This window comes from Uloborus diversus, chromosome 6, assembly GCF_026930045.1.
Source record: "Uloborus diversus isolate 005 chromosome 6, Udiv.v.3.1, whole genome shotgun sequence".
Taxonomy (NCBI): domain Eukaryota; kingdom Metazoa; phylum Arthropoda; class Arachnida; order Araneae; family Uloboridae; genus Uloborus; species Uloborus diversus.
In genome coordinates this window covers 128,684,090-128,708,873 of record NC_072736.1, presented here as the reverse complement: position 1 = coordinate 128,708,873, position 24,784 = coordinate 128,684,090, and the positions used below count along the sequence as shown (strand labels likewise).

General features: G+C 33.9%; 1 protein-coding gene across 2 annotated transcripts in view; it reads left to right on the top strand.

Annotated features, from left to right (window-relative positions):
* Positions 1-24,784, top strand: part of LOC129223860 (ubiquitin carboxyl-terminal hydrolase 2-like) — a 50,070-nt gene that overhangs the window by 7,416 nt on the left and 17,870 nt on the right. Inside the window, exons 1-7 of one of the 2 annotated variants that reach the window (XM_054858223.1) lie at positions 9-252; positions 9,062-9,160; positions 17,148-17,271; positions 19,042-19,153; positions 20,337-20,444; positions 20,539-20,594; positions 21,743-21,846. In XM_054858223.1, the coding sequence (XP_054714198.1) occupies positions 37-252; positions 9,062-9,160; positions 17,148-17,271; positions 19,042-19,153; positions 20,337-20,444; positions 20,539-20,594; positions 21,743-21,846 (819 nt within the window). In that variant the 5' untranslated portion in view covers positions 9-36. Of the gene's footprint in view, positions 1-8; positions 253-9,061; positions 9,161-17,147; positions 17,272-19,041; positions 19,154-20,336; positions 20,445-20,538; positions 20,595-21,742; positions 21,847-24,784 lie in introns of those variants that run through there. The other variant, XM_054858222.1, reaches the window with a different exon arrangement.

The following is a 24,784-nucleotide window of genomic DNA, read 5'->3' as shown; positions in this document are numbered from 1 at the left end:
CCGCAGCACGGTTTGCTTTCCACTTGGGATCATCAGATGAGGAAGACGAAGCGTTTAGCAAGACACCGGAGACACGGCGTGGACCAGAAACATTTTCTCAGATTATTAACTTTCTTTCACGAAACACTGAGAGACATTCATGTGCTGTTAATCAGTTCGTGGCCCTTCATTTTCATCGTCGGAGTAGTTTTTATAACAGCTTATGTATTCTACGCGTCGAATGCGCAAATAAATGTGACCAGCACACGAAAGGTAATGATGAAATTTAGTTTTATACATAAAACTATCAAGTGACTACATAAATAACATATTTGTCAAGTTTTGTGAAAACTGGTTTAGTAGATTTTATGGGAAAATGATGAGACATTTTATGGAAATGATGAATATCTGTCTATATATGTTCCATAAGAGATGCAAGGAGATATCCGAAATTTCATCAATTTATTATTAAACTCAGAAATGTTTGGATAAATAATAAACTTACATTTAATTTTCAATTAAAGAACAATCTTGAATAAACGTAGTAGCATGGCACTATTGAATGCAAATGTATTGGTTTTACGAAAAAAAAAAAAAAAAAAATTGAACAATAATTTATTTTATTTGTTTATTTGCCATTTGCTTAGTTATCTCCGCTTAAACGGGTAACAGATAAACAAATATTCCGCTTATAATAATAAAACCTTCCAGAACCAAATATTTCTCCTCAAACACAATGTTAAAGGTCCCAGTTTAATCTAATAGCTTTCCCAGATAACACAAGACTGGTCTGCTTTAACGAATTACAGTGACCTCTCACTTATACGCGACCAAAGGGGACAACGAAATTTTCGCGCATAAGTGAAAAATCCCCAAAATAAACTTAAATACAGTAAGTTATCAACAGTTATAGTAATACTAATAGAACACTACTGATACTAATGAATAAATACGCACATAATTTCCATTTATGCATTGTAATTTAATAAAAATGTAAAATTTGAAGTTGCACGTTTTGTCATTTTTTATACACTGTACAGTATGTAAGCGAATTCCACAAAACTTAAAAACTGTCGCGTGATCAGTGTCATAGTCTGTGAGGATACAAAAGATCCTCGATAGGCTATGTCAATGCTTTCCGCTTCACCACGACTTTTAGGAAGGTCAACTTTTTCGCATGTAACTCGTTCTCCCCTTTCGATGTCAGTCACAAGACTAACTGCACCCCCAATCGCACACTTGCGCGAAAAAAACGCGTTCTTGGAAACATTTTGAACATTGGAATAAAGGTGTGTGAAAGCATTCCAAGAGGCATCAAGTAGGGTATAAATTAAAGCGTAAATAGGCGATTTAACCAAAACTTGAAAATTTTTTATCGCGCATAAGTGAAAGGTGCACTTTAGGTTTCGCGTATAAATGAACAAGAGTTAACATTGTTTTCCTATATCGCTGGCCGGGCCCGTGAGAAAAACGCGCATAAGTGAAAAACGCGTATAACAGAGGTCGCGCATAAGTGAAAAACGCGTATAACAGAGGTCGCGCATAAGCGAGAGATCACTGTATTTTAATCTTTTCACTTAGAAAACTTTTGAATCGTTACAAAAGTGTTCTAAAACACTTTGAGCAAGTAATCCCTTCTTGTGGACTTTTCAAAAAGTAATGAAAGACAAGTTGTGCCAAAAGAAAATTTTTGTAAAGTAAATTATAAGTGCATGAAGTTTTTGTATTACTAATAAATTTTTAATTAATTGTATTATTTTATTTTTTATTGAGCTTTTTGCTAAACCTCTTTACCACCAATATCAATTACTTATTCCTTCAACTAGTTACTGATTTATTATTAAGTTTTTAGACAAGTGTTATCAATTTGATAAGGTAAAGAATATTTCAGGCACAATCAAATGCCCCACTAAATCAAATATTATATATTGGAACGTTCGGTATTCGTTTAAATTGGGCTAACAGAATTAATATTATGGTGCCTCAACAACATGAAAAAGTATAATTTATTAACTATTTGCACTCGATAAAATTAATGAAATAAATTTTAACTTATGGGACACATGCCCCATAGTCCGTAGAAGGTTAAAGAATAGCTTTTCCCTGCACTTATTAAATATACATTAATTTTATTATTTAGTTAGATTGATTAATCATTTCAATGCCGAGATATGTAAATATTAGACATTTTTTTTTAGTGCCCGTACCGAGTACTTGGAATATATTCAATACTCGGCATTGGGCTAAATGTTAACTATGTATTCAGCTAACATCGAGTAGTTGTAAAAATAATTATTTTTTAAATATGAATGGAAACAAGGAATAAATCATCAATTCAAAAAAAAAAAGTATTAAAATGTAAATTTATATAGTATGCACTTGTTTATTACTGCACGACTCATAATATAACTATTTTGTACATAAATAATAATAATTAAAAAAAAAACTTCACACAAGAAGCTAATTCAGAGGGAAATTTAGATACCCATTTTATCGTTTCTGCCTTAACCTTTATAGATCTTTAAAGGATAAACCTTTTAAAGAAAATGAAGTAAATCCTCACGAATCCGGATCCTACTAAACCGGGCTTTGCTTAATCTGTTTAGCCATTTAGATGTACATGCTGAATAAGTAAAAGGCGAGTTAGCGTAATAAATGTATTTTTGTAGGCCTGTAAAATAGCGTATGTACTACGCTTAATTTTCTCTTGTGCAATTTTATTTTTTCCCCCCTTCTTTGAATTCAAAATACAATTTTTACTGTCAACAGTAGTTTTTGTACCTTGGTTCTGTTTATAGGTTATTTTGCTTAATCCGTTCTTTCATTCATTGGGACAACCCGGATCCCCCAATTATTCCGGATTGATGAGGTTCTACTGTACTTTTATTTACAAACTCTAAGTCCATAAAAGTTGTGTCAAGTGTCCGGTGTATATTCAACAACCGGGTTTAAATAAAAAAAGAAAATAAAATGCATAAAATTTCCCGTCAGTGTGTAAAAAACAGCAATTTTATGACTCAAAATTTAAATCACTCATTGTTATTATTTCTATTTCACGGATTTTCTAGCCTCCCCATAACAAGTCACTTCCCATGGGGGGGGGGGGGGGGGTGCGAAAACATCTCTTTGAATTCCTGAGCAACAAAGGACCTCTGTTCCAAATTAGGCAGATATCCAACATAAACTATGAATTTGTATAAGGAACATGCACACACAGAATTTCTATATGCGTAAAAAAGTAAGTAAACATGTGAAAATAATCATAGAAAATTAGAAAAGTTTGTCACAAAATTACGTAAAAAATGTCGTTCACAATATTACTGTTTTTTTTTTCCACTACGGAGAGCAGAAATCTCCGAGGATCACTCAAAGCTTATTAAAAAGCCAATACTTATACTAATCATTTTTTAAATATTTTTTTGTAAACTATTTCTTTTTCTTTTTTTTCTTTTCTTTTCTTTTTTTTTTTTTTTTAGTTCAGAAGAAAACACAGCAAAGTTAGAGGATATGTAGCTTTTACATTATGCAAAAATATTTTTACTACAATTCCCTTTTCCTCTCGTATATTTTAAGAGAAATTTTACTACTGTAAAATATTTGACTTAAAATCTTGAAGGGTTTCTTCGTTAAGTTGTAACGGTAATTCAAAATTTTAAATAATAATACATTCAAGATTCCTATTGCAATTCCAGTAAGTGCTAAGTTCTTCTCGTGTATGCGAAGGGTTATTTATCAGACACGAATTAACACACTCGGTATTTTACTTGGCCAAACTGCCACGTGGCCCAGCACAGTCTTCTTTATTTTAGAATTCTTTTGCTTTCTTTTTAGACGTTTATGTTTTTCTTACTTTCTTTTTTTTATAGAGAAATATAAGCTTTGTTATGTCACGCTTTACCTCAAATGGACAAAATTGAAAAAAAAGAAAAAAAAAGAGCAAAATAAAGGTGGCATTCTTACATATTTTAACTACTAAGGCAGCGATTCCCAACCTTTTTCTCTTTGCGAACCCCTTGGAACAGGCAAAAAAGTTCGCGAACCCCCTGATGTTGAAATTAGTAACATGTAAGAAACAATAAAAAAAACAGCATGTTTGCTTTCCATTTTTTGCAGCATTTGATTGCAATAAACAAAAATATAATTGTAAAATATCATTAAGTGCAAACATTAATAAAAAGTTAAAACTACATCTACAAGAAAAATTATAAACAAGAAGTTTTATAAACCAACTATTTTTTTTAAGCATACTTTAAATTGGGGAAAAAATCCTTAATGCGATATTTGTGGCTGTTTGACGGAACAAAGAAACTGAAAGTTTGTAAAGTCAGACCAAACAACGTAAGTAGAAGCACAAATTTGTATTTTTTTTTGGTCTGACTTTACTATTCAGCACAAAGGTATTTATTTATCTGAAAGTTTGGTTCAATGTCTGACAGTTTGAGTCTTAAATCAGGCTCTGCATTCAATCTGCTTCGGTATTTATCTTTGAGATAAGTATAGGAGGAAAATCCTTTCTCGCACAGATATGTTGTACCAAATGGTAATAAAATTCGAATTGCTTTTTTGGACAAAACGGTATAGTCATTTTTTACACTGAGCCAGAAGTCAATTAACGAGAGCTCTTTAAAGGTAGTTTTCAATGAATTATCACAGGATAACTCGATGAGCATTTCCTTTTCAGGTAATGTCAGGGTGTTCTCTAAGCATGGATTTCCTTCAAAAGGATTGCGTATCCAGTTGTTTGAGAGAGGGACGTTACGCCTATTAGGAAAATACTCGTCAAAAGTTAGTTCAAGATGTTGCAGATGTTCACATACATTTCTTTTAACGCTTTCATCAAGTTTCATTGAGTTTTCTGATAAAAAACTACTAAGAGAAGTGAAACAAGAAAACTCACCCATTTCCAGGCATTGGATCCAGAAATTCAGTTTTTTTACCATAGCTTCAATTTTATCATATACAACGAAAATATTAACAACTGCACCTTGCAAGGATAGATTTAATTCATTTAATTTTGAAAAGATGTCAGCTAAATATGCAAGCCTTTGCATCCAAAGAAGATCGAATATGCAAGTAGACAAGTGAAATGGATGATCAACAAAAAATGCTTGGACTTCCGACTTCAATTCAAATAAGCGTGTCAAAATTTTGCCACGGGAAAGCCATCTAACTTCTGTGCAGGGTTGGCAAGTTTCTGCCGAGGCGGTTAAAACCACTGGTAGAAACCGGTTAAAACCGGCATGGCAAAAACCACTTTCTGCCACATTTGCGGCAGAAACTGGCAAAAACTCACAAAATGAAAAAAAAAATTAAATTATTGACATGCAATTGAAAGTGCAAGGAAAAAAAAATTACTAACCAAAGCACAATTTAATTACGATATTACCACAATTTAAAATCAAATGTTACATTGTTTGGACCCTGCAGTTGCTTCTTAGAAAAGGTGGATTCTAAAATCTAAACAGTTTCTCAATCTAAGATGTACAAATGAGAAACTTTAGAATATTCCTGCAACAGTAGAGCTAGCAGGCAATGCATGAAGAAACAAGCAATGTTCGTGAAACTTTTATCTATTGTATATATATATATATATATATATATATATATATATATATATATATATATATATATATATTTTTTTTTTTTTTAACTGGTCCACCATGTAGTAACTGGGGTAGTGGGAGAAGTTCAACTGGAAAAATAAGTTTCGAGAAATTGGGCCAATTTGTTTTGCAAAGCTGTGACATTAGGTACAAAATCTATGTTAATATTGGCAAGTAAAATTCTGGCACTTTCTTCTTACAGCACGTGATAATTTCGATCACAAACAATTTTGATGAAGCATATAAGTGAGCAAATTAAAATCAGAAATGCCTTTTAATTTTGTATGTCGCTCCTCTTTCCTGAGCACCTATATGATTTTTCGTCCTTTGTTAGATTAATCCAAACATTACGAGCATCTGCAATTGAAAAGTTCACTTCTGGAACTAAATCAAGGGCATTAGCATAGGATTTTATTTTTTTAATGATGAAATGAAGTTTCATTTTTTAGTTTACTTAAACGAATATCATTTAGCAATCACTTTTAGTAATTAAAGATGCTTTTAAGTTTTTGCCAGTTTCTGCCGGTTTTTACCGGTTATAACCAGTTTCTGCCACTGGCACGGCAAAAACTAGTTTCTGCCGGCAGAAAGCCAACCCTGCTTCTGTGTGAAGAAGTAAAGTAACATGAAGGCTTCTCAATTCCTCACAAAGAGCGTGAAATAGACAGCAGTTTGTGGCACGTGATTTTATGAAATTTACAATTTTTACCGCATCATTCAAAGTAGCGGATAATTCTGCGGGAATACGCTTACATGCTAATGCTTGTCTATGAATGCAGCAATGAGTCCATTCAATTTTCTCGTTAATCTTCTTTACTCGCACCACAAAGCCAACAAATTTTCCTGTCATTGATTTTGCACCATCCGTGCACACACCCACACACAAAGACCAATCTATTCCATTTCCTTCAAAATAACTGTTGACCAGTTCGAAAATTGCTTCTCCAGTTGTGTTGGTTTTCAAAGGTTTCGCAAATAGTACATCTTCTTTAATTGTATCGTTAAAAATATACCTAACATAGACAAGTAATATTGCAGCGTTTGCTACATCAGTCGCCTCATCAAGCTGGATCGCAAAATTATTCTCTTTTATTCTATTCACAAGTTCTTTCTCCACATTACTTGCCAAATCAGTAATTCTGCGTGATACTGTGTTGTTTGATAGCGGAACCAGGTCAATTTTTTTTGCTGACTTTTTTCCCAGCATACACTTAGCAATATCTTTAGCACACGGTCCAATTAAATTTTCTGCAATTGTATGTGGCTGTCCAGATCTTGCAATTCTATAACTGACTCGATATGAAGCTTCAAGGGCCATTTTACTATCTTCGTTGGATTCTAACAGGAACGTAGAGACGCTACACTTTTTATTATATTCCAATTTTCTTTTAAAATATTCGATAGGTTTGTCCTTGTGTGTCGGATGCTTTGTTTCGAGGTGTCTTCTCAGAAGTGACGGTTTCAAACTGCTGTTCGCTAGAACTTCGTTGCAGAGAAGACAAAGCGGTCTAGGTTCAGACTCTTCTCCAGTAAAATAAAAGCCCATTTGTAAATAGTCACTGTCATATTTTCGCTTTTTTCCTTTTTTCTCCCATAGTTCACTTTTTTGTTTAGTCGGGGGAGGCGGCAGTTCATTACAGCTATCTATTTCAATATCCTGTGTTGATTCGAAAGTTACTGCTGATGTTGAGGGTTGATCGATTGACTGCTTGTCCATTTGTCGCTCAACCAAACTACCAGTTTTCAACCATCGATCCATAACAGCAGAAAGTTATTAAATCATAAAAATTACCAACACGATTATAACTTCACAAACAGAGTAGCAAGTTCACGTAGCAAAACCAATTGCAAACAAAATCACTTGTTTTCAAGCATCTCTAAAGTATCTCTAAATACGTCTGTTAACTATTTCCCCAGAACTATGAGCATGCTGATGTTATATATTTTTGAAAACGAACAGATGGGTAAAATCCAGTAATAAATTTTAAGTTTGGAGCCTTTTGCTGTCATGTCTGCTATTCGAAGACTGAATTCGACCGAAATTTCCGAGTTATATTTCAACCAGATTAGAAATAATACCCCTATGCTGCATTGTTTGAGAATTCTTTATTTTTTTCGACATATGTATATTATATATATTGTTTGATTGACTCCACGCGATGGCGCCTTTTTAAGGTCATCGTGATCCCCGCCACAGCTTAATACAACGTTTCTGCATGGCGCCTCGCAATAAAGAAGGAAGGATATCTCTTTTTGTTGTCTATCGGAAAAAAAAATGAGAAAATTTCTTTTTAACCAAGATTATAAAACCGCTGAAAGATTTTTTTTTTTTTTTTTTTTGAGCTTAATACAAGTGTCTGGCGCGTTTTCAAATTAAAAAAAAAATTTAGTAACTATGTGTGCAAATTGAATATTTTATAATTTTTTACCAAACTAGGAAAAATCCGCCATTGCACCGAAATTATCGCGAACCCCCTTCCTGCACCTCGCGAACCCCTGGGGGTTCACGAACCACCGGTTGGGAACCTCTGTACTAAGGGCTCCGCCCCCCCCCCCCCACAACACGATAATGCTCCTCAATCCTAAAACATTGCTTCGCAATCTTATTTTTTTCGCGAAAAGCTGAATCGTTTACTAGGAAGAATTTGATTAAAATATCCGTTATGATTCGAACAGAAGGAAAATTCTGCTCCCACCTTCCGTAGAAAATAGAAACAAAACAAATGCTCATTAGAATGATAACAACATAAAAATCCTGTTCTCGAGAATATTTTCTTTTCTAAATTCTGACAATGAGTGATTGCAGAAAAACAAAATAAATCAACATTATTTAAGTGTTTGTTTGCTTAAGACAGTGGTGCCCAACCTACGTCCCTTGAGTGAGTCATATGCGGCCCGCGAAGTTGGGGCATAAGGCTCATTGCTTTGTTCTGAGTAACAGACCGAAAACCACGTGCCATAGCAAGTTCGGATTTCCAAGTTAGGATTTTCGAAAATAATCAAGAGAATAACATTTTATGCAAATAGTATTGGCGTTTAATCAAATTAAGTGTTTATGCAATAAGTCTGCACATAACACAAAATACAGTACATACCGCTGCAATATGTGTAATTACATTTGTTAACAAGTATTAACTCTCCTTGTTTTCTGAAATTATTAAAAAAAAAAGAAAAATATTTACTAGATTTTGTAGTTTCTTTTTGAAAATGTGTTTAAACTTGCTTTATCGAAACTAAATATGGTTTTTAGGAACCGCCTAATTTAAAACCAAGTTTTCGAGGGGAGGGGAGGGGGGTCATTGAACGAATCTGAATACAGCTCAACGTTGTCATACACGAGAAGAAAATAAAAACAACTAAAAAAGAATGTTAGTAAGCAAAGAAAAAATAATAAAAAACAAATTAATTAGCAATCTTTTCATTTATTTATGAACAGACATCGTGTTTCCTTTTCTAAAAATGTATGTTTCTTTTTACAGAGTCAACCATATCGAAGTAGCTCGTTGTTGCAAACGCGTGCTGACGATGAGGATGACAAGACTAAAACTAAGGTTGGACTGAACAATCTGGGTAACACAGTAAGTTTGTCTTGCAATTCTTGAATAACATGACAAATTTTAATTTTTCTAACGTTACGTCAAGAAAGATTTCATTGAACTTCTTGTAGAGACAGGCAACTACATTTATATGTAGTAGTGCCAAAAGGATATTTTTTCCAATACTATTTACAAGCACTGCCACAAACTTTTTGCATGATAAATGTTTTGCTTGCATATGTTTAAGTTGTTTTTTAATACTGCTAAAGTTGGCGTTATTCCATCGACCTACATTTAAAATTGGTTAACTTTTTCAAGCTTTACATGTAAGTTGTTTCTCCTGTTTCGTCACCAGTTAACATGGAATTCTATTGGCTTGGCGAGATATCGCCAAGCTAATTTCATTTTTGGCGACGATTTGGTGAGAAATCGACAGATGTCTCCAAATTGGAGATATTTGATGACATTTTGAACAAAACAGATCATTCTGGAATTAACTGGAATATTGCCGTATTTTCTCTTGTTCCAATCTATACAGTCAGTAGTTAGCCGAAATTAAACGAGTTGTTGTCGTTTATCTGTAATGAGATATTTTAGTAATTTTGAGCTGGAATTTTTATCACTGATTTGAAAATATTGCAAGTAAATTTGTTGTGTGTGTGGGGGGGGGGAGGAGGGGCGGGGGTTATAAGGACTGAGTTAAGTATAAATTCTCAAGAACACTTGAATTTAAGAATTAAGAATTTTTGAAATCAAGAACACTTGAATTCTCAAGAACACTTGAATGACGGAAAAACTTCGTTTAAGTGAAAATTTTGTAGGGAAAAATCCATGATTAATATTTCTAATTATCACTGAACTATTTTGAGCAATGTTATTGTTATTATTTTTCAAATTTGCTCTGCCATTACTTGTTTTATGTGCCATTTTACATTTGAATCATTTGACCGTTCATTTGTATTAATACAATAGTACAATGCAAAAAAACTTTCCTACTTGATGTGAGTCATGCGTATAAACTTAAATTCCGTTTCTAGAAGAATAGACGGCACAAAAAACTTTCAAGAGCTTATAGATATCCTTTGAGCAGTTTTATAAATGCCTCTTTTGATTACTAATTTTTTGTTTTTACTCTGCATCCTGAATTCTGAAGCAAAAAATGTAATTGTGAATGTTTACGTAACTGTTAATATATATGCAGCCAAAGCTTTAGTATGCCAGTTTATATTTTCGTAATTTTATTCCTATGGCAAAGCTATCATTAGTGTTTTTTTTTTTTTTTTTGAGCAATCACATTGCTTATTGTTCTCACTTGACTGTTTTGAATTCCTATGGTTTTATTTCCCTCCCCGCCTCCTTCTGCAGCATCACCGTCGACTGGCCCCTCCCGATGCTGCTCCTATAGCGAAAACCGTCTCCAGGTTGCGTCCATATCCCACACACACCTGCATGCTCACACCTACACACACACGAATACATACACACACCATCACGCACACACACACACACACGCACACACACGCGCAGACACACATACACAAAACACACACACACTCGTGATTGCAAAAAACATAATTTGAATTCAAGTTTTTTTTCTTTTTTTTTTTTTGTAGCAATTTTGGATACGGAAATATTTTCGTTTCAAATACTACGATAGCTTGTAGTTAACAATATGTTTCTATTTGTACACATACATATAAAATATTATTTTTTATTGTGTCAGACACTCAAAAAAAAAAAAAAAAGTCTTGTGAAGTATCCAGAATAGGCTGACGAGTCAGAAGTATAGCAAATATATTGTGACACATACACACTGGAAAATTCTAGGAAAGTCGCCAAATATCAACAAGCTTGGCGACATTTGACAATTTTTCACCAAATTAGGCGTCAAAGAGCGGCACTAAAAATTATGCGGCGATAGATCGTCAATTTCTTACCAAGCCTATATGAACTCACACTAATATTTTAAAATGTTCACAGAACAATTAACGCTTCAAAAACTAAGGTAGTTTTGAATAAAAATTAAGAACTAAATGCCAAATTTAAAAAGATCACAACAAATTAGTACACTAGAATATACAAATAACATCCATTAGCAAACTTTGTAACAATATATACCAGGGGTTCTCGAACTGGGTGCTGTAGGAAGAGGCGAGAGGTGCCGCGAAATATGTCCATGTTACCAATATAGTAAGCACTATATGGCCAAAAGTATTGAGACACTTTCAAAAATTCGCATTTTTACGGATTTCTCGAGAAATAAAAGACATTGCTATGTAATTTTTTTTTCCACATAAAACGTATACTTTAGCTGCCACTTTCCAACAAAAATTAAGTCTACTATTCATTTAGGGGACGAGCAACACATTAAGGAAACAAAAATAGGTTTTTTATCATTTTTCATTGTAAATAAGTGGGAATAAGCTATACATTTCGGAAATAAGTTAAAAACCTATCTAGAATTTATTTTTACATTTTCGCGAAACTATCCCTTTTACCTGGGCTCTCCAACTTACGGCCCGCGGGTGTTCACCCCATGTTTTTTTACTGTATTATTCATCAACAAGCCTTGTGTGGGAAACACTTGAAAGTAGTTGAAGTAATAAACGTAGTTGTCAAAACAGTTAACTTCATTAGATCAAGTTCCCTTAAACACCTTCAATTCTTTTTCTTTTTTTTTTGCTGAAATCGACAGAGTTTACCTAAATGTTCCGTACCATTGTGAAGTTCGCTGGTTGAGCAGAGAAGTATTGCAGCGGTTTTTTGAACTTCGAGAAGCAATTGACATTTTTATGACTGAACTGCGTCGTCCTGTACCTGAACTTTCTGACAGTGTATTTGTTTGAAAATTGGCTTACGTTGTTGATCTCGCGACCAGTGGCGTACCAGGGGCTGGTAGAAGTGGCTCTCACCAGGAGCGCATCAGTCAGGGGTTCGGACTTTCAACTGATTGATTTTTTTTTAAATTTTATTCAAAGTGATCATATAAGTAGTCAATAAAATGATCATATAAGAAGAAAAATGCTTTAAAAAATGAAAAAACTCGCAAGAGAAAGAGCTAGAGGTGAAAATGAAACAATCGTTAATTGTCAAAAAAGGGGGGGGGGGAGGGACTTTTACGCGTAGCGTTAAATTTCATTCCTGTTCACTGAGTTAGCTAAATACTTCTATACACAATTTGTATACCATGGAGCGGTGGTGGTGGACGTTCTATACCGGATGATTCTACTAATGAATTAAAATGTTTGGGAAGGGGAAAATTCTCAATTTTCCAAATGAAACCCCTATTTTACGAATGATAAAATTCGAGCATGCACACATTTTCTTTCAAACACAATATCTACTGCGAAGAAACATTGGGCATCATTGAAAAAAAAAAGAGGGAAAGAATAGGTATTAAAGTTTCAATACTGTCTCCTTATTTGCCGAATCAATTAGTCAAAATGCCCCCCCCCCCCCAAAAAAAAAAAAAAAAAAGTTCTGTGAGGTCCCATTAATTTCCGGTGAATTTCCATCGGGGCGAACTTGGAGGAGGGCAGGGGGTTCGCCAGGGGTGCTGAACTCCATAGGTACGTTACTGATTGCGCCACATATTAATTTTCTGAATTTGAAACTGCAAGGTGAAAACTCTTCAGTTTGTGACTTATGCTACCGTGTCAAAGCTTTCAGACAAAAACTCATACTTTTCGAAAAGCATTTAAGATCTATGGACTTCGAAACATGTAAGAATTTAAGTGCACTAAGCACTGCTACCATTCCCAAGGATCACGTTTCGGAAGTCATGTCTCAGCTACGTCATGAGTTTGAAAACCGCTTTGAAGACTTAGACCGTGCATCAGATGAAATTCAACTCTTTAAAAACCCTTTTAAGTATGACTAGTCGACCCGTGCGGAACTCCGCACTGTACTTCGAATCGTTTCATAAGGCATTTCGCTCTTTAAAAATTTCAAAGAAAGAATATTATGAAGAAAAACCGAAAAAAGTAAACGGAAAAAAGTAAGCGCACAAGAGAAGGCATGTAATTTGAAGACATCAGTAACAAAACCTCGTTAAATACAACATTGTGATAATTTGATCATCGCTCCCCTTTTGGTTGTACGTATTTTCAATGCAAATATAGATATCATTAAAAGTGCGGCTGAGTGACACGTGAAAAATCAGTAATTTAACATGTGAAAAAACAGGTTGTGGCAAATACAGTCCTGCCCATGTGAGCGTCTGACGGAAAAAAAGAAACATTAAAGAGATATTTAGTGGCACGGATTCGAACTGGCGCCATTCTGATTAACAGTACGACGCTCCAACAAACCTAGCAACTGTGCCTTCCTTTTCGAATGCTATTCATTGAAGGAATGCGTTATAAAACACAGTAAAAAAGCTTTTCGCCGAAAAAAATATAATAAGATCATGCGTCTATGTTTTGTCATTAGCCAGCATGAGACGATTTAAAATTATTCGTAAAACATGGAATTTGATTAAAGAATGAGGAAGATCCACGTAGCGATTGAAACAAACATTCTAGAGAAGTAATAAATTCAGTTGAAAAAATAAGTGTTTTTATTTATGAATATTCAACAATTTACCATAGCAGGCTTCTTTAACCTGTACGGCTTAAAAGCCCGCACTTGTTTTTCTTTTAATCGAACACTTAAAATTCAAAACCAAAACCAGTTGAACTGAGTCCGTTTTTTAAGTGTAATTTTTCGAACGTAGACAAAATGTTTTTTTTTTTTTTCAGCCGAAAGCAGAGGAGTAGAAAATGATTTCTTACTAATGAAGTTGATAATAATTTTAATGTTTTATATCGTATTCGAATAAATAATTAAAGATTTACTGGTTGAAACTCGTAGTTTTAATATGGCGTAGTATTTTTTCATTTGTACAAAAGTTCGAACACTGCTATTAGAAAAATCTACATTTCAGCATACAATGAAAATGTTTTTCTGCACAAAAAGGATTCAATTGAGGTATATCTAATACTTTTTTTTTATGCTTACATTATGCTCAGTGGTCTGGACGGAGTCAAAGCTTAAAAAAAAGGGAACAACACCCTTCGATTAGCAGTCAACTTATCTGAATGATAACTGTAGCCTGAATAAAGGAGTCGAAACACCAAATAGCATTCCAACTGCATTTTTTTTATTACGTGTGTTATCTGTTGTATGTTATGAGTACATGTAATGCGTAATATTACTGTAAATTTTCTATTATGTCGGACAGCCCGAACTGGCCCGAAGTTCAGATAGTTTATAGCCGAGCGCTCTACCGAAAAAAAAAAACCCATAGGTAATTTTAATTTTTTTTTCTTGCCGAGAAGTGTTTTTGTTTCTGAAATTTTTTACAATTTGTTATCGCAGGCTGTTTGAACCGTTATGACTTAGATGGCAGCACGTGTTCACCATTTAACAGCACGGTTAAAATACAAAATAATTTGAACTAAGTTCTTTTTTAAGCGTAGCTTTTCAAATGTAGTAAAAATGTGATACGCTATTTGTTTTTTTCTTTACAAAAAGAAGAAAAAAATATATATTACCCTTTAAATTGAGGTAGTATTTTTTTTTATTTGTACAAAGAGTCAAAAACTCATTAGAAGAATCTATATTTCAACACATACGATTAATTATATTTTACTGAACAAAAAACAATTCCAATGTTGTCTGAAATCATAAACCTGATACTTATATTTTCGCTTACATTATGCTTTCTCTTCCTGGAGCCAAAGCTTAAAAAAAAATTAAAAAAACCTTACAATTGAGTATCAATTTAGCTCTGTGTTGCATCAAGTTTCCATAACAGCTAGGAGCGTTTCTACCTCATGTTTCCCTCATATTTGTTATTCATTGCTCACGTAATGCGCGATATTTTTCTGATTTTTTGGTGCAGCTTGTCCGGACGTGGGCCCGAACACGCATTCTCCTGGTTGCCAGTCGAACGCTCTGCCGATCAAGCTATTCAGCTCTGTCCGTAACAGTGCAAGTTAAAGTTATAAATTTAACCGAAAACCTCATTCTGGTTCTTTAAAACAGGTTTTTTTTGCCCGAAAAAACAATCTTTAGACCGTGGGTCTATTTTTCGTCAGTAGCCTGCACGATAAGCTTTAAAATAAGGTGTAAATCATAGAAATTAATCAAGAACTGAGGAAAATCTCGCGTAGAAACCAAAAACAGGCTACAGAAATAATATATAAGGATATTGACAATTTGCTTTCTGAAATTCAACTGAAAATCGTCGAGTGATCAACTAATGACTTACTCAAGACAGCTTTCCAGGGATGCCACAAGGGAGATAACCAACTTCCATTTTACAGTTCTGTAGCAGAAAAAGACTTTAAGAACTTAAAATATCATGTTAGGGCTATGTTTTCTCTTTTTGCATCCTGTTACAAGTGTGAACAGACGTTTTTAAAATTGAAGGATGTTAAATCTAAGTATAAATCTTCTTTATCAGACGAACATTTAAAATCTCTTTTAATGATTGGAACTACGAAGTTTGTCCCTGAATGGACGGAAATTGTAATCGATAAATAAATGTAATCTTCTCGTTAATTTTTTTAACTTTTTAAAAGGTTTACACGTGTTGTGTTCTCCTTTATTTCCAAGTTTTCAATCATCATTAATTCAATAAAATAAATTTGTCGTACATTGCAATAATTTTGTCTTGTATCACTCATTCATTAGCGTATTTTTTTTTTTTTTAAACTTCATTTTGTTTTGTGACAAAGAATACTTTTTATGTCAGTTTTCTGAACTGTTCTAAATTTTACAAGACTCCCTAACGTTATATTATTAGAGATTTATGGGCACTTAAAATATAACTTAATTTAACTAATGGCAAATATCTATAAGGAAGTATAGCAACTTAGAAGCAAGCTAAGAAATTTTCAAAAACCACTACTGAGTGCTTAAATTAAAAGAATATATATTCGCGATGTATGGGTGGAGGGTGGGGGTAGTGCCAAATAAACCATTTTAGCTAAAATATTGTTGGTCTGGCCCGCCTAGCCTCCAAAAATGTACAATGTGGCCCGCGAGTGAAAAAGGTTGGAGACCCCTGCCTTATACCCACGGAGAGGTATAACCATTTCTTTCAAAAATGCATTTTTTTGGAAGGTTTTCGGCTCCTATCACGCAGAGTTTTCCGTCAAACTTAACTAAATTTTCAGAATATTTAACAGTATATTTGAGAAACATAATAATAAAATTTGAAGGTAAAATATTGAAAATTTAATGAAATATGAACGTTTAAAGCAATTAATTTTTCACTGCGCATGCGCGAAAAATAGCAATTTATAACTTTCAAGATCGGAAGCCCAGATATTTCCTACAACTCACAAAAAAATTCTACCTTGATATCTTTAAAATGTAAAAAGTTATCCGCGATCTAATGAGCCGAATTTTAACAATTCTTGGCTAGACGACGAATCGTGAGGGATCGTTCGCAAATAATGCGTTCTTATTATGAATCACTCTGCAACGATAGCAGGAAAACAGTGCCAGTTTGACTAGTTTTAGTTTGATAGTACTTTTTGGCGTTTTTGTCTTCAACTTTGCATGAAGTAATCTTCATCCAGCATCTTCCTTTTTAGGGTCCATGTTTCTGTTAAGACTAAATCGCTTTCCTTCACTAAAACTGCGGAGAAACACAATTGAAACTTAAAATTTCACTTGGTTTTAATTTGTTTCTTAATTGTTATGAGTCATCTGATGAATATGCAGAAACTGGAGCAATTTAATCATAAATGAGAAATATTTTAGAAGTTTTAAACATTAGAGTAGCTTTATTTGGTGCACTTTACCTAAGTAATAGAGATGGACTATGGTGACTTGAGAAAATCTAATTCTTCAAAGGGTGCTGCGAGTCGAAAAAGTTTGAGAACCCCTGATATATACAACATACATATATGAAGACATACTTTCAAATTATACTGATTATAACGATTTAAGTAACTCTGGTATCGGTATAACCGTTTTGTGTATCGATAAAATTGAATTCTTTTCGTGACGCTAACTACTAAAAACTTATTTTCAGTGTTTCATGAATGCAGTTTTACAATGTCTTAGTCATACTCCCCCTCTGATGGATTACTGTCTTCGAGGATCTCATTTAAGTGACATCAATTACAGAAGTCAGACGCGGGGTGACTTGATCAAAGGTTAGTATCAGAAAAATATCAAATTTATTTTGTTCAGTGTGTTTATTAATTAATTGTGAACTATTTAGCAGAAAAGCGTTTTTTTTCCAACATCTTAAACTCACCTCCATCTTAAAATACAACCGTTTACAAATCATTCCATGAGGCAAAACATGTTTTCCATTTCATTTAAAACTTGAAGCGTAAACAATGAATTTAAAACTTTTGCAACAGGAAAGGCAACAAAAAAGTTCTTTACAAAAAAAAAAAGGAAGATCACACTTGATTCGATAACTGAGCACAATCACTTCAAAATAGTACCACAAATATCTCACTGCACTCAAAAGAGGCACTAGGATGAAACAGTTTTTATTGAAGAATTATCAACGTTTTCCTCCAAATCATTTCTGTAAAATGCCTGATAAGGTCGTTTCCAAAAATTTAAAAATATTTTTTTTCTGAAAGGTCATGCTTAAAAACATACGATATAACCATTTTTTAAATAATTTGTTTAATTTTAATATTTAAAAAAATACTTAAATCGGTGCGCTTTCATTGTTTACGCTTTCTGCCGATGACATCACAAATGCTGAAATGCCATTCAGTGTTGCCATTCACAGAGCAAAATATTTAGTTCGCATCTTCACTCACATGTATTGGCAACGATATGGCTGATAGCAAGCGTAGAGCGCAGTTTTAATTCGCTTCTTGATTATCATAACAAGGAAAGATGCGTCAAAGAGCATCATTTGTGACGTCAACAAGACCACGCCTTGTTTGAAAATCAGACAGTTAAAAAAATTAATTGAAAAATAACTTGGGAGAATAAATGTATTTTCTGGGTCCATGTTATTATTATTATTATTATTATTATTATTATTATTATTATTATTATTATTATTTTGTTTTTGTTTATTCTATCAATTTCAGTGATAAAAGTAGTACTTTTGACTGAAGGAAACAACCCCATTGGTAAACAATATTGTAAGAAAAACAACCGAAGCAGAATTCACTTTTATTAAATTATCTTTTGAACATTGTTTATTACCAATTTTCTCATAATTTCAAGTAAGACATTATATCTTTCTCTTTAAAAAAATACTAGCAGTTTTCTTTCTTTTTTTGATTTTTTAAGTCTAGAGAGAAACTTGAAAAATATAATTTGAAAAATTAATTGAAAAATAGCTGAATGAATTTGAAATGAATGAATGAATTAGAAGGAATTTGAAAAATAGTTGTTCAGCATATGTATGTAATAGTGTTCAGAAAATAGTTAAGAAAAATCGCCTGATAACATTTTAGTATTTTAATGTAGTATTTAAATTAGTAGAACAACACTCCAATACGTAACTAATTATGTGATATTAATGTCATTAAAATATCATTGAGATTGGTTTCGCAAAGGGGCAAACTCTTACATAAGAAGCAGGCCCGTCATTTCAAAGTCTTCTAGGGAAGGCGGGGGCAAAGGTTATAATATGTACTCAATGCATTTTATAAGCAAAAAACATAAAAATGTATGCAAAATGCATAATTTCATTAAGTTTTTAAAATCCAGCCCCTGATCGTCCAAATGACGAGCCTGTTAATAAATAAAAAAAACCAAACCTTTAAAAATGAAATTTTAAAACGGTTTTTATGATTCCTTATTAAAGTTTTTAAAAAGAAGAGTGTTCTCTTGTTTCAATGAGGTCTTTGTAATAATTCCGAAACATAAAAAAATAGTATTATAATGTATATTTCTTCATAAAACATGTAAAAATAAGCTCTTTCTTTTTTTTCCCTTCTCAGTTTTTGCAGATTTCATGAAGAATATGGCTGAATCCAAATCTAAAAGTGCCATTAGCCCATACCAACTACGTCGCGAAGTACAGCGCTACGCTTCTCGCTTTTGTGGGGACAAGTAAGTTAATACAGTGAAATCCCGTTGCAACGAACTTCAAGGGACCGCAAGCTTTGTTCATTGTAACGGGAATTTCGTTGCAATGGAATTCAAATAATGTAATAGGAATTATATAGGGACTGAAAATGTAGCTCGTTGAAACGGAATTTCACTGTACATAGGTGGCTGATACTCCCAAAAAAAAAACAGGGGGGGGGGGGGGTCAGAGGAGTTTTTGAGGAGAAGCAGCTTAGGTGGGCGGAATCCTTAAAGTTGCCTTTCAAAAAATGAACAATTGAATTTTAACGTCAGTATTGATTAAATGAACTTCTCGATAAAAATCCGGGACACTGCTTTAAAAATCGGGATGGATCAGTATACATTTGAACTTGGAAACATATTACTCTATTTACAACAAAATTTAGTTGGTTGGTTGGTTAAGTTTTAATGGCGCAAGAGCCCATGTGGGCTATACTGCGCCAAACGATTCTTTATTTTATACTATTTATTTTTCATTCAAGTTCGTAAAGTTGGGAAATTATAAAAGTAAACGTATTTAAAAGTAAAAGGCATAGAACTTTAAGTGGTTTAAAATATAAAGTCATTAAAAACATGTAAACATTTAGAAAAAATATAGATAAAACTATATCTTGACAAAAAAACTTTGAAAAATATGAAAAGGACAAAATCACCAAATGACGGTACAAACACTAAATTAAAAGGGAGAAACCAATCTCCCGGAGGAAGGAGTATAAATTGCGGTGTGTCCCCAAGCAAAACCATCAAAAGTGGAATAAAATCATTAAAATATTTAGAGCGAACAACAAAATTTAGTGTTGAGCTGATTTATTAATATTAATATCGTATGAGTACGACGGTCATTCATGTGCTTTTCTTAGTGTTATTTAAATAATTTCAACGTTTCTCTATGTTTTCAAAAGATAATTATATTTTTACACCCATGTGCATTTACAACATATTACATTCTATTAATAGAACTTTTCATTCAAAATGATAATGCATGAAATATTTCTAATTGTTTATTAGCACACTTAAATGAAAAAAAAAAAAAAAAATCTTTACCTGCAAAATACCTTTTTTTACACTAAGAGTACATGATTTACTTCACTCTCTCTCTCTCCTTTCACATACTGATTTCATTAATTATTTTTTATGTGTTGTATAATGGAAATTTATTGTTCAGCCAACAGGATGCTCAAGAGTTTTTGAGGTACCTTTTACAAGGCCTGCATGATGATATCAATCGTGTAAAATACAAGAACAACACAAGACGACAGAACTTTAAGGCAAGGTAAAATTTATCTATCTTCAAAGCTAACTTATTTTACTGTCAGCAATTCGTTTTTGTGACTACATATTTATTTTTACTATTTGTTCTTCTGCAGTGATGAATCAAGTTCCTGGAGAAGTTACAGAGAATGCGATGACAGCCTAATAGTTGGTAAATATGTTGATGAAATACTTCCACTTTCTCTTTACGTACTATTTCACGCGTTGAGAAAGTATTTAACTGTAATGCAAATATCTCAAACTAGCGCTTATATAAACAGTTGAAAATCGCCCGTCAAGGTATGACGGGTGAAAATTGCTTCTACATTTGAACGAAGCAATTGTCTGTTTGGTGATATTTTGATAGTTGAAATATTAACCCTAGTTCCAGTGGATTAACCCTTAACTCCAGTAGATTGCGTTCATTGTTGACCACTTTTTCGTTTCTTCATTCTCCTAAAATGACAGTCTTACGAGTAAAACAGTTAAGATACCGGATCCGATTCAACTTCGTCAAAATAAAGCATTTCCTTGAATGTCAAGCATTACCAAAAAATATTATCAAATTATCATGCCGTGGAGCTAGTTTCATCGTTGATGACGTCAGAAGCGCTTGATCATTCGCTATTATATATATATGAGGATTAGCTGTTACCTGCACGCTTGCCAAGATTTTAAAAATAAATCCCTTGAGCAATTAACAACACTACTCTCCAGGTGAAAAAATAACCACTTTCTGTAATTAAAATGCACTCACATGAGTGATGTCACATTTTTGGCTCCTCCCTGCCTTGTCAACAAATGTCACACTTCATCTTACCTCTCCTCTTGTTTTATGTCACGTTATTTTTCATAAGGATATTGCTATTAAAAATGGGTGATGTCACACATCTGCTTACACCTCCCCCCACAACACGTGCCATCATTTGTGGACAACCCCTAAAAACTGAACAACTTTTGAAGGCGCACAACTGTTCATCTCAAAGGTCTATTTTCTTAAAATCAACCAAATCAAAATATAGTCCATTTTTAACTACCGACGAATTCTAGTACCGGCTTTTTTCAAAGTAGTTTGTTGCGCAATTGAAGTATACGTTGCACTGACAAGGGGCAACGACCAGCCCCGTCACGACTGGCCATTAGTCTGAAAATGTTAATCATTTTTATAAATTATCAAAATAAATCAGTTTGTCAAACATTTAGATATAGCTGAAAAATTTCTCAATGTGTTAATTTAATTTTGATTAATCAAAACGATAATGGTGAAAGAAGAAATAGAAAACTGTTTCTGCGTTATAATAATTGCGAATTGTTTTGCAGATCTGTTTGCTGGCCAATTAAAGAGTACTTTGAAGTGCACAGTGTGCAACAATGAGTCGATAACTTATGATCCTTTCTGGGATTTATCATTACCAATTCCTGAGGTAAGCTCGTTTTCTTTTATTCCTGTATTAATTCATGTTAATGAAGCCTCAATGGGAGGTCACTGCGACTTCTCAAAAATTATCCCTATTCGGCAAATTTTGTTTGACGATTTGGCAAACTTAGAGGCATAATTACAATACCGCAATTTTTCAATGCCCGAATGTGCCCTTTCATTAGATGTACTTATGTAGCTATATTCGTATTTATTACGCAGCAAACTTATTAGTTCCATTCGACAAATTAGGAATTTCCATCCTCCCAAAAATGTAAGTTCGGGGCATCTCTGTTCGTAAGACAAAATTCATTTGGTAGAAAAATAATTTAAAGTATTTATAACAGCATAAAACCCAAGGCAGCAACCTTTTTTTAAAATGTGATTTTTTTCAAGTTCAAAAATCAACCTTTAAACTACAAGCAAACGACTTTTTAATGCAGTAGAACCTCACTAAACCAGACTAATAGGAAATCCAGGTCGTTCGAATTGATGAAAGTTCGAATTAAACTAAATAACTTATAAATTGAAATAACGTACATTAATAAACTACTATACACAATAAAAGTTGTATTTTCAATTCAAGATAAAGAAATATAGGGCTACATAAGAGAATATTACAGAAATACAGTACAAAGATACAAAATATAGGCTACAAAAACACATTATAGCGCTAACTCGACTGTATTATTTGTACGGTACGTACATAAAAATGACAGTCCGGATTAAGCAAAATCTGGTTTAATAGGATTCGGATTTATGAGGGTTTACTGTACTAGGTAGTTTAAAAGGATACTGGTATTTTGTGATATTAAAATGTATCAAAAGACGCTCGATTGAATTATGTGCTAATATCTGTTTTTATTGAGGCGGTGATCTGTTTCGAACTCCTGTCTATCATTTAGACCCCTCCCCCTTTACTTAGAGAAATTAATGTTTTACATACAGGGAGCGGAAAAAGTTCCCACAATTTTATTAGACATTTCAATAGGCAGTAACTAACACATAATTCAACAAATCAACAAGTTAAAGCAATAAAAACTCTTTATTGAAACAATAATAATAACATCAAACAAAAAAATTATAACAATTGTTCAAAATTCGCTCCTTGGGCTTCAATACATTTACGAAGCCGCAGTCTGAAATTGCCGACGATGCTCGCGCACGCATCCACCGTTATCTCACTCCAAACACGTCTCAGAGCCGTTTTGAGCATGTCGACCTTTGCGTATCGTTTTCTCGAGATTTTTTCCTCCAAGATTGACCACACCGAGTAATTCATCGGATTGAAGTCCGGTGAATTAGGGAGCCAAACATTCTTGCCCCAAAAACCTGGGGACAGATCTTCGCATATGGCAATCGTCGATCGGGCCGAATGCGCAGAGCCCAGTCTTGTTGGAGTGTGAATCCATCTTGGCCAAAGTGTTCTGTTGCCCATGGCCTCAGTACATCACATAGAACCCGCTGCTGACAGCTCGCAGCATTAATTTTGACGTTTCTGTCAATGAAAACAAGCAGCGTCTTCCAAGTGGCACAAATGCCAGCCCAGATCATTACGGAGCCTGGAAAGTGTCTGTGTCCGATGATTTTTGCAGCAGCGATCTTCTTCTGACCCTTCTTAAGCAGTTGGCGCTGATTTTGAAGGTTATGTGTGGGCTCGATGGTGAAGATCTTCTCATCAGTAAAGAGAATCTTTGAAAGGCGAGCATCAGCGGTCAAGCGAAGCATCCGTCGAGCTTTTATCAATCTTTTTTGCTTCATTGTGTCATTGAGGAAGTGGAGGCGATTAATGTTGTAAGAACGAAGTCCCAACTTGTTTTTCACGATGGTTCGAACGCTTTTTTTCGCTGATCTCCAGTTCTTTGGCCATCTTTTGCATTGAGCTCTCTGGATTGCGACGGATGCTACAGCGGATCCTCTGCACATTCTCTGGAGTCGTTGCAGTGGTTGGACGACCACTCTGTGGACGGTCGGCAGTCCCTCCAGTCCCCTTGTAGCGTTTCACAGCGTCATAGACTGTTTTACTCTTGAATCCAGTCGTTCGAATAATATCGGCTGTTTTCATTCCCTTCTTGTGTAATTCAATGACAGTAACACGCACATTTTCACGATTCATAGCTCACTAACTCAATGAACTAGCAAAGAACAAATGATTAAACCTCAAATACGTTTAATGCCAATAAACAATATGTGCCAAATAAATCGCCAACATACGATTTTAATGCCAAAAAATGTTTTAAACAAAATTGTGGAAACTTTCTCCGCACCCTGTATAAGTGGGCGTGGTTCCAGAAAGTATTCCAGGAGGAGGCGATTGATTTCAGATACTTAACCTTTTTATGAATTCCCAAACCTCAACCATCTAACATCATGGAAGATGGTCTCAAGTTAAGTTTTTTTTAAAGACTCTTATTTCTAAAAAAATTCGAAGGAGTGAGTTAAACCTCATCCCAAACCTTAACGTTATCAAAAGTGCCCTATAATTCCATTTTTTTTTGGATTTCAGTTTAAAAAAACTTTCTAGGGGAGAGCCCCCGAACCCCATCTAATATAATCTAAAATTGCGTTTTTGGAACCTTGAAAAACTTCCTATGCAAAATTCTGATCTCTATCACTAAAGTGTTAAGAGATATGATACAATTGCGTTTTCAAAACTACAATTCTGAAAAAATTCCGAGGGTTTGAAGATCGTCTAAAATTCCGTTTTTAGAACTTCAGTGTCGAAAATATGCCGAGAGAGAGAGAGTTACAGCACCTCGGCTCAAGGAGAGGGCGATTGCCCCTTCCCTAGTATCCGTCCTTGGTAGTGATATTGATTAAACATGCAAAGTTAGTCTTTATCTAAGTTTTTTTCCTTTTTTTGAAAAAACATGTCGATTGAAATGATAAAACATAATTAATATTAATTACTTGAAAATTAATCCTCAAATGAAAGATATTTGGCA